Source organism: Argentina silus, assembly GCF_951799395.1.
Source record: "Argentina silus genome assembly, chromosome: 9".
NCBI classification, from domain to species: domain Eukaryota; kingdom Metazoa; phylum Chordata; class Actinopteri; order Argentiniformes; family Argentinidae; genus Argentina; species Argentina silus.
In genome coordinates, this window is record NC_139663.1 from 16703074 (window position 1) to 16714188 (window position 11115).

At 45.2% G+C, this 11115-nt stretch overlaps 1 protein-coding gene across 1 annotated transcript in view; it reads left to right on the forward strand.

The window, feature by feature from the left end:
• The window catches only part of grin2ca (glutamate receptor, ionotropic, N-methyl D-aspartate 2Ca), a gene marked incomplete at both ends in the record, with an annotated part of 29916 nt that extends 25165 nt beyond the window's left edge, over nt 1–4751 (forward strand). The window contains 4 exons of the mRNA XM_083677800.1: nt 975–1135; nt 1268–1455; nt 1928–2160; nt 3102–4751. Coding sequence (XP_083533926.1) covers nt 975–1135; nt 1268–1455; nt 1928–2160; nt 3102–4751 — 2232 coding nt within the window. The remainder of the gene's footprint in view (nt 1–974; nt 1136–1267; nt 1456–1927; nt 2161–3101) is intronic.
• Between the last annotated feature and the right edge of the window lie 6364 nt (nt 4752–11115).

The following is an 11115-nucleotide window of genomic DNA, read 5'->3' on the forward strand; positions in this document are numbered from 1 at the left end:
GTAACGGCTTGTAACCTTGGTCCACTGGGGTGAGAAACACATTCTGAGCATCCTGATGTAGCCAGTGTACAGGACTAATGGGAGTCAGGACAACACTCAGTCACCTCCACAGCTCATCCAGGAGACAGCAGCTAGACGTGGGCAGCATAAGACTGGCACAAGGGTCCTATCCATCTGTGTGGAAGAGGGCTCAGAGGACATTTGCCTCATTCACACAGCCAAGGTTGAACTAGAATTGTCACTTACTGAATGTGCTGTATTTGCATGAGGTTAATGGAAAAAGTACAATGTATTCTCTGTATTTTAAAACACTCTGGGTGATTAAACTAATATGGTGCAGTCCACGTCAGAGGCAAAGGGGCCTTGTCAAATACGGAGAAATGAGGACAAGTTCATTTGTATAACAGACACAGGGAAAGTAAAGTCATTTTCTAAATTTTCTGGGAACCATGGCCCGGCCACTGAGTTAATTTCTCCTTATTGTGTCCTCTAATCTTAGAATTAGATGTGAAAATGAACAGAGAGAGAAAATTATGGAGTGGGCAACCTCAGCTGACCAGTTAATTGACTGAACAGTGCTGGAGGGTGCAGGGAAACATCAAAGAGAGGGCGGCCTGGTGTGCCGAGGTGATCAGAATCGTTGTAGTAGTTTCTCTAAAACATTTACAATTAAGCCTCTGGGTTTATTTTGCTCCTCATATACTAAGAACAGAGACATCATGTCTAAAGAGTCCTAAGGGAGATAGAATAGAAAACACACAAAAAGAACAAATGAATCATATTAAATGCAGTTATGTTAATTAATCTAATCATAACTGGAGTTGTGATGTCGTGTCATGTCATGTATTTGTTGGAGAAAAAATAGAAAGAAAAGAGCTACAGTGCCTCTTAATTCTGGAACGTTCCGTTTCCCCTGAAGAATTATTCTTATTGGTTGTGTCGTACTAATTCAACATGTCACCTCTCCCAAACAGTTCCAGAAGCCCCAGGAGCAGTATCCACCATTCCGTTTTGGTACAGTCCCCAACGGGAGCACAGAGAGGAACATACGGAGTAACTACCCTGAGATGCACTCCCACATGGTCAAATACAACCAGCGGGGAGTGGAGGACGCCCTTAACAGCCTCAAAACAGGGTACCTAACACACTGCCCATAGCTTACATACACAGTGGCAGAAAACATAAAGCGAAATAAATACATTTGTGTTATCAAGGAACACAATTGCATCTCCCCGCATGATAAATCTGATCTTCTCATTATATGTAGGAAACTGGATGCCTTCATCTATGACGCTGCTGTGTTGAACTACATGGCGGGTAAAGACGAGGGCTGTAAGCTGGTGACCATCGGCAGTGGGAAGGTCTTCGCCACCACTGGTTATGGCATTGCCCTGCAGAAAGACTCTCGCTGGAAACGCCCCATAGACCTGGCCCTACTCCAGTTCCTAGCTGATGGTAAATTAACCCCATGATGTGGGAGGTGGGGGAATACCTGCACATCTTAGCGGTACAACATTAGCTTAGCTGCCTTTTAGACCTTCAGTATAGCTAAGATCAGAGCTGTATGGATATTCCTGTGTGGTGTGGTAACACAATAACAAATGGTTAAAATTCTGCCATGTTGGGATACTGCATGTGAAACCTGGGATAAGTCCAGCCGAGCCACTAGAAACATGGATGCCCATAGAGAAAACATTGGGGTGTAATTGAACCATGGAGAACAACAACTGAACTTGGACTGAGACCCAGGAAAAAACAAGTCTAAAATGCTGAGTCGGCTATGTAGAGAGAGGAGAGAGGGTGTGAAATTGGCTTGGCATACACAGGCAATGACAACAACCAGAGTGAGAGGATTTTACATGAACACCTCTGAGCTTTCCTCTGTTCTTCCTTCCTTCCTTCTTTCCTTCCTTCCCTCCTCCCACAGGTGACACCCAGAAGCTACAGACCGTGTGGCTAACAGGGATCTGTCGGAACGAGAAGAAGGAGGTGATGAGCTCCAAGCTGGACATAGACAACATGGCGGGGGTATTCTACATGCTGCTGGTGGCCATGGGCCTAAGTCTGCTGGTCTTTGCCTGGGAGCACCTGCTCTACTGGAAGCTGCGTCACTCTGTACGCAAGTCAGAGCGCCTGGACTTTCTGCTCGCCATCAGCAGGGTAGGTGACCCATCACAAAAGTATGTCATGAAACTGACAGAACTTGATGAATGCAGAGAGATTGTGTTCCCATTGTTTGTTAGTTGCACACATTTCTATTTTGTTAACATTTTACATTGTTGCCCCAATACCTCTGTAGTAACGCTGTAATTACTTATAACATTGTATGAACATTGCTTTAAAGAGTAGTTTCTCTTTTCAAAGAGCATAATATATAAACGCCCGTCTCTTTGATTTTGTCCCGCAATTATAGCTTGAGAAATATTGGTAATACAATAAGTCAAATCTGTACATGACCAGGATATTTCAAGGGCAAAAGGAAATAAAACTGGTAATAAAATAAAATGAGTAAAAAGCAATAAAATCACTTTATGGAGACTCTCTGCAATATTGTTATGGTCCTGATCCCTCTGAAATTGAATTTAAATAGCCCCATTAACAAGCCTTCATCTGAGAGTGTTGACAGTGGTGAGGTGAGATTAAACATTCCAGACCCAATTTGAAAGTAAAATTTAGCTGGCAGAATAGAATTGGGGAAACTAATATAGCAAGTGCATGCTCAGCTGCTTATTCATTTATGGTCTCAAGCCCCTTTGGACACCAACCTGCATGGACACAGGCTTTCAAAACACAACAAATTGCTGATAAACCATTTTTGAACAATTCTAAATCTAATTCTGCTTTGACACTTCTCCATGTAATATTCGTCATATCATTTGTCAGACGAGTTCATAAAAATGTGATTTGCTCAAAGTAAATAATATAGCACAGGCAATATCATTTTGTAAAGTCGTGATGAGAAAGGATATTGGAAAACTGAATTCATACCTTTGGCATTACATCTGCTCAAACAACATGGTGATTAGGAGTTCTGGCCCCATTCCAAACTACGACATGTTTTTTTGATGGATACTAATTTCCCTCCTCCTATCTCTCTGCAGGGCATCTACAGCTGCTTCAATGGCGTGGAGGAGTCTGATCGCAACGGGAACCTGCAGAACCCCGACGTCACCACCAACTACTCCCAGGCCAACATGCTGAAGATGCTGCAGACGGCCAAGGACATTGTGTCCTCCGCCAGAGTGGAGAACTCCCTGGACAACGCCACCAAGACCATCGAGCACTGGAGCAGGCGCGGGGCCGACAATGTCCGTGTTGGCCTACCTCCCCGGGTGGCCACCACCATCGACATGGGCCACGGCCGCCTGCCCTACATCTCCAGCATCACAGACAACCACTTGCCCTACCCACAGAGGGCGCTCACACCCACCTTCCCCATCCACTATCCAGGGGACAGCGCCACCCAGCCTCTGCTGGACAACAAGTCCAGGGTGGTGACACGGCCCACCCCGCTCCGCTACACCCTGCCGGCCCGCGGCAGCCACCACGTCTTTGAGAGGACTCTGCCCATCTCCAGTCTCAGCAGCCCCCACATTGCCATGAGGGACCCGGCTCCCCCCAGCACCTCCAACCCCCACCCCCACCACAGCAGCAGGCTGTATGTGGAGAGCCAGCCCCGGCACCCCACCTCCACCTTCATCCCCTACAGGGAGTTCCAGGTGCCCGACATCTACGTGGAGCACAAGGGGCCCATGGGCCGGAAGTTCAGCTACCCCCCTGACCATATGGGGAGGAAGAAGAGGTCCCACAGCTATGTGTTTGAGTCCCCAGACACCAGGGGTAGGAATGACTATGATGAGCCCACCTCATGCCTGGCTGAGCTGAGGGCCAACCACCTCCTGAATAACCATGCTCCTGGTGCAGCAGCCAGGGCCTGTGTGGGGGGACACTATCCCAGTGGAAACGCCAGCTGTAACTCCTGCATGAAGCCCTACCTGGAACCCGAGATGGAGGACGCCCCCCTCCTGGGGAAGGACAAGGTCAACCGCCGTGCCTCCTTCCTCAAAGCCACCTGGGGCAACGACAGGATCCGCCAGCTGGACGAGAAGCCCTCCACCTCTTCCGCCAGCCGCATAGACATGCCCGACCTGTTCCCCCGCGTGGTGGTGACCAACCCCAAGCCCCACAAGCTGTACAGCAGCCACGGGAACAACCTGTGTTACCCTATGGCTGCAGAGCCCGCCTACCTAGACCCAGCCCACATGGGCTCGTACCCCTACAAGCAGCAGAAGCTCAAGTACTCCCAGTCCACCCGGCTGCCCTCCTATAGGGAGGCCATCCTCCAGAACGCCGCCGCCTTGCGCCGCTCCTCCTCCTCCACCGTGGTGCACAGACACTACTCCACCTACCTGAACTCTTACACGGACATGCCTGTGTATGTGGGGCCGCTGGCACAGGGGTCCGCCGGCTTCTACGAGCACTCCAAGGACATGTGCCACCTGTTCCCCTGTGCCAGCCACTGCCCGGACAACGCAGCAGCACTGGTGCCACGCATGGGAGACAGGCAGGTGGCGTACCAGAACAGTATGTTCGGGGCCTACGAGGGGGGCGCAGGGCGGTCGCGTGAGGAGCCCCCACTGCCAGGGTCTGGGAGCAGGGACCGGAGGCAGGTTCTGGTGGCGCGCAGAGTGAACAGTCCCTATGTGCCAAAGCCCTGGGGGAGGGTGTCCAGTCTGGAGTCGGAGGTCTGAGCTCCCTCCTCCACTCCTCACCTCCAGGCTGCTGGACTGTCCCCCTCTGAAGAGGGGAATGCCTGGAGAGGCACAGACCCCCTCAGCCTTTGGTTTAAGCAAAAAATAATGATGTGGCAATGAAGGACTTGAGTGTGTTTACTCAGTGCAATAATATCTCTGGCTGTGGAATTGAAGGAGAGGACAGTGAGAGGCAAATTACTGCTGGGACATTGTTAAGTAAACTTTAAGAAATGATAAGAAAAGAAAAGACAATGTTGAATAGTATTTAATACCTTCAAATTTAACCTGTTGATTGTTATTTAAACGATTTTTAAATGCTGTCTTGCTGTGAGAGAGAGTCCTGGGAGACAATATACTGTAGCCTCTCACTCTGAATAACAGATAAGATATATTTTCTTTTATTTCTTTAGAACCATTTCGGTATCCTTCCATTTCAATTTAGACAAAAATAAAGAAAATAATTTTGTGATCAAACCACGAAAACGTCTTCCACGACTTTTATAAGTCCAGGAGCTAGGGAGAGCTGTCTATTCGAGGCTTTTTTGCTCCAGTGTTCACTGATGTAATAATTTGACTTGGATTTTAAAAAGGGAAAAATGAAAATGGTCATCTGTATTTCCATTGTTACTCTACTCTTTAATAAACGATGAGGCCACCTCACAGGCCTTTTGGAAACGTCTGCTCTTTCCTCAGTGTATCTAAGTGAAAACCAGACAGAACATAATAGGGTGTGTGGATTTATTCAGAGAGGTCAGTGGAGATCAGGTAATACAATAATACACAGTCCAGATGACAAGTCACAGTACATTTTATTAAAGGAAACGATAAGCTGCATATAAAATGCGTGAACCTTTCTGCTTATCTTAATTCAGTAATAGTTCTGACAATGTTTATACTGTACACCCTTAAACGCAGCCGAAAGCCAAACTCATTATGCTTAAATAATCTCAAGATAAAGGGGAAAACAAATCATCAAGTTAAGTCACACATCCAAACAGAGAGGTTTTGCATTCCCTTCACCACCAGCTGTCATATTGTCTTGGCAGTATTATCTGTGGTACGCACACTGACACTACTTTCTCAAAGTTTCTGCCCACACACTCGCTTCAAAGGTTGGTTCAGTCAGGACACTTACGTTGTTTAATGTACAGTAAATGTAGTTTAATGAAAATTAGGATTGGCGTACTGGATGGCTCTGATATGGCTCCCTGCTTGAATTAAACAACATCATATACAATATAACATACATAGTGGGGAGCCCATAAACATCAACCCCTGTAGGTAGGTAAACACAAAGCGAACCTGCAGGTGGAAGCTGGGGTGGTGGGTGGGATGCCCAAAACGTATCACTCACCAGTGCCAACAACTGCTCAGCTACACATGGTGGAGTCTAAGCATTACTCTCTGACGACCAGCTGCCATCCTCCTTAAACTGTCTTGCCTGAACCTTTGTGAACTTCAATGTTCATCACAACTTTAAACACCTCACTTTAATTACCCATGAGTAGACGAACTTGGGCACACCATGCCACAGCCACCACAGCCACCAAGACAAGATAAGATAAGATAAGACTTCTTCTCCCCTTGGGGATATTTTGTTTGCAGCATTGTGTTACATCTACATGATATTCAATTTAAAACAAGTCTTTCTGATACCATTAAAGTCTGTTTGTCAGGATTGCTCACGACAAACCGAGACATCAAAGTGCAAAGATGAGACATTTTGGAGGAGCATCATTACTACCCATATGAGACATTTTGCAGGAGCACCAACTGGTATCAACTGTTTGATATAGTTTCCATTCCATGCGCGCGATAAGCCCGTCCTCAGATTTGTACCTCCACAAGCCTCTCCTATTGCAGTAGTTAATAAATGATTCAACACATGCTATGATATCACTGGGAGAGGGCAACTGTCTCTGTCTGAAACCCACAGCAAAAACATCAGACAGCCCATGTAGTCGTCCACAGAGAGAGACACTAGAGCCATTTTGCCGTCAGGAGCTATTGGCATCACGCTTGAAAATCAAAAAAAAAGATTTGCCATTTGCCACGTAAGTCATGGTTGTTCTCCAATGCCTAAGAGTTAATGGTATGTTTAAGATGATGATGATGATGTCGATGATGATGATGAAAAACATTGTAGTGCTTTTCTACATTTACATTTACATTCATGGCATTTAGCAGATGCCTTTATCCAAAGCGACATTATTATGCAATGATGTGTATTGTGTTATACTGTACTTATCGTAGATGTCACTGTTTACAGTACAATACCAAGAAGGAAGATGTAAGGTGTGTTTTTGAGGCAATATTTCTGAAGGTCAGGTTAGGTTAACTACTCTGTGTAGCACCATCTTATCTACTGCAGCAGCTCACTTGGAGCCCTTCACTGATACCACTGAGTGATGAGTGCTTTTCAGCGTGCCGAATATCATTGAAACGTGATTTCTAATTGAACAAAGCGAGATTAGTGCCCTCAGCACTTAATAAGTGTGAGAACGTTTCAGGGCTGAATAAACTCTTTTCAAGTCATCCTCTTTTCAAGTCCAAAAATGAATCTTTTGAGAGCAATATGGGGACTCTTTCACCATGTTCGCTGCTCAGACCAATCTTTTTCCGTTTCACACAGTAATTAATGACTAATTCTGTGATCCGCATGCTTCGTAACGTGACACATTTGCTCCCCCTCTCTCTCTCTCCTCCTCGAAATGTTGGAATTCACAAGAGGTAGGGCATACAAAGGTGACCAGCGCCATCCAATTCACTTCTCAGTGTTACCACCATAAATATAAGACATTATATCCAACCTGAGGGAATATTTTATGAATACAATTTCACTCTTGATTCCCATCAGCACAGTGATATATTTTACAGTTCTCTCAGCCTCCTATGGCAAAAGAACAAAGAAGATTACGCATGCATTACTTCAGACCTCATGATGTACAACTGTAGTCAGAGAAATCCAAGGTCTGTATCTGTGTTCTTCGAGTCTACTCAATTCTGAGTGCATTCATCACAGCCTCCACGGCAACAACAGAACACGTTAATCAAACCAGGGCAACTTTAATTTATAATCCCTTTATGAACTAATAATGAATAAATAAATAATGAACTCACTATTAACCCATTATTATTGCTTAAACATCATTAAATGCTTAGTGAATTATTAGTAACTATATTCATAAACATTAACAAATGATTACAATTAGTAAGCTAATCATGTTAGAACCTTTTACAAACACAGTTAGAAAATCATTATATAATGTTGAATAAATCATCAGAAAATAATTTGTAAATAGTTATGATTATAGTTACTAATAATATACTCAGAATTTAGTCATGTTTATAACTGTACGAATAATAATTAGTTAACAGTGAGTTCATTATTTATTAATGGTTTATAAAGGTCTTATGAAGGGAAGTTATTATAAAGTGTTACCAACCAAGTCATCTGAACATTGAAACTTGTTCATGTTTCTTTTACATAATTAAAATATTTTCTCAACTAAAGATTGGTTGAGGATGTTCTTTATTTACCAAGAATTGCACCAAATCTCACAGCACATAAGTGTGATTCTGCTTCATCATTGACATCATACATCCCACCCCCCACACACAAACACTGTTTGCCCTGCTTCATTGGAGGTTGGACATGGTGGTTGGCCTGGGAGTCCTCCAGCCTCGTCATCACATCCCCTCCTCCGCTCACAGGGTCCTCCAGCCCCACAGCCCTGTTCACAGTCTGGCTCTGAGGGTCCTCTAGCCCCACTCCCCTACTCCTCCTCAGGCTCACAGGGTCCTCCAGCCCCACACCTCTGCTCACCTACTGCCTCCCAGGCTCAGAGGGGACTGGGCTCTGGATGAATGGGCTGATTAACCCAGGGACAGTGTCTTAACTGTGTGTATTTAATAAAACAGCCTGAATGGGTTGGCTGCAGCTGGAGGGGAGCCAGACTCCAACACACACACACACACGTGCGCGCACACACACACACACACACACACACACACACACACACACACACACACACACACACACATGCAGTGCTGACCTGTGAAGCCCCCTCTCATTAGCTGAGCCAAGAAATGTGGACCCAAGGTAATGAACTGGGCAAGTCACAATGGAGACCATGGCCTGCTGTGTTTGATAGAGGAATCCTCTCTCCTTCCATCACAGAGATGACAGTCACATGGATGGTGAGAGAGGGGAGGGCTGCCATGATCTTTCATGCTACGCCATACTGTATATACTGTACTGCAGGAACCTACTGTATATGCACCACCTCCACACCCACTTTTATGATAAGCCCCACCCCAGAGAACATTCACACACACAGATATTCATTAGATGTTATCCTAGAATGTGGTTATGAAATGTACTTCCAGAAGCATTCCAGATTCCAGTGCCTGATTTTTTTATATGATATTCCCATGTGGCAAGATTTATAATCTCATCTCAAAAAGAGAAATATCTTCTTGGTAAAGGAAAAAAACAATCTAGATCCTATGTGAATACCCCGCACCCTTAATTTTAAGTTTTCACCTAAACACGTTTCTCCTATGATAGAATGTACCTTCCATGCATTAACATTAATAACCTGGTTACGGGGGTGCTTAGTGGCATAGCACACTAATGCGCTTACCACGTAATCGCAAGGTTCCTGGTTCGATTCCGACCCTCGACCTATCTTGCATGTCATCCTTCCTGTCAATCTCTACTGTCTCTATCCCGATAAAAGCAGAAATGCCCTAAAAACATATTTAAAAATAACCTGGTTATGGCACGTGTTTAACACTAGTGGTCCCAACAGAGGTCCATGGTTGCGATGTGCAGTTAAATAACTCTGTCGTTATGAAACCCTGGTGTATAGACAGATATGTATAATTATATTTCATTACATGTCATTATTGCTTCAGATTTGAATTTTTACAGTAGGCCATGTACAGTTACGTACACTAATTATGTCTGTCAATATGTTATATTCAATATGTAAGCTCTTTAAATTACAAGTGATGGGATAAAGAGTGAAATAATGAGAGATAAAAAAAAGAGATTGAGTGCAGTATAGAAGAGACCGTGTCAACAGACCCCCAGGCAGGTTCAGATAGATGAGGCAAGTGAGGGTCAAGAGGGTCAAGGGTCAAATACGTTGGATAAAACGTATGAAGATGGATTTAAACCATCAAGTTGACCCTGGGAAATCATACCACACATTTAGATCAATACCCGTCCCGTGGAGAAAATGATCAATACTTGGATCCGTTTGAGCACAGATTTTAAATTCAGTTCAAGCTCTCTTGATCAATGCATTTGTACCAAGTGAGCATAAAAAATAAGCATTTCTTGAATCTATAAAGCATAGGTCCTCATGTGTGACCAATACCTGTTGCATCTCATCCAATTGTAACGCTGTGGGCAGTTGGCTTCAGGGCAGTCTCTGAGGCTAACATGGACACGTGCCAGTGTTGGGTTGAATGGCAGAGCCCTCTCCGCAGCCAGAAGGGCATCAAGCATTACCAGGCTTTACTGGGCATTAAAAGGCTTTAGATGTGATGATGAGATCCGAACCTTGGCCAAGGTTAGCCCCGTCCCATTCAGGGAGAATGGCACAGAATGGCAGCAACATACACACACTTGTAGACTGTCTGTTTTTGACAACCTGAGGCTTCACCCTAACTTTTACATTGACACGGACACCATCTCAAGATTCACATAGTTCATAGTAGTTCTTGAGAGGACACGGATGCTATAAATGGCTAGACTTAATGAAATGTTCCTCCATTCAAACGCCTCATACAAAACGTACAGTACCCCGCATGTAAACTCTTGAAAACCTAAGTTCGGAGGAATCTGAATTGAGTGAATGAAGAGTCTCTGGTGGACCCATTCATAAGCCAATCAGACTGGAGTCTGAGCTCATGGTCGAGGCCCTGGTCTGTGGTCATTCAGGCTGGTCCCTCAGGCCCAGAGGGCATCAGAATTACTCTAGATTATGGGGCAGATGCCCTGACATCTGGGCCCAGGGTGAGAGGGTGCCCATGAGCGTGCGATAGCGGTGAGCTGGCATTGGGCTTGTGGACACGGGGGCCAGGAGTCCTCACTGGAGCAGATTGGTGGCCATGATGGAGCCTGATTCTCATCATCTATTATCCAGACCCCTGCAGATGGGTCACACTCCCTCAGGGGCCTCCCTCTGAGCCGCTCACTCAGACAGCAGACAGACAGACCCACACGGATAGGGGGAAATTATGAAGAGAGGAGGAATGATTGTAGTGGTGGTGGTGGTGGTGGTGATGACGATGATGATGATGATGATGATGATGGTGATGGTGATGGTGATGGTTATTATAATAATAG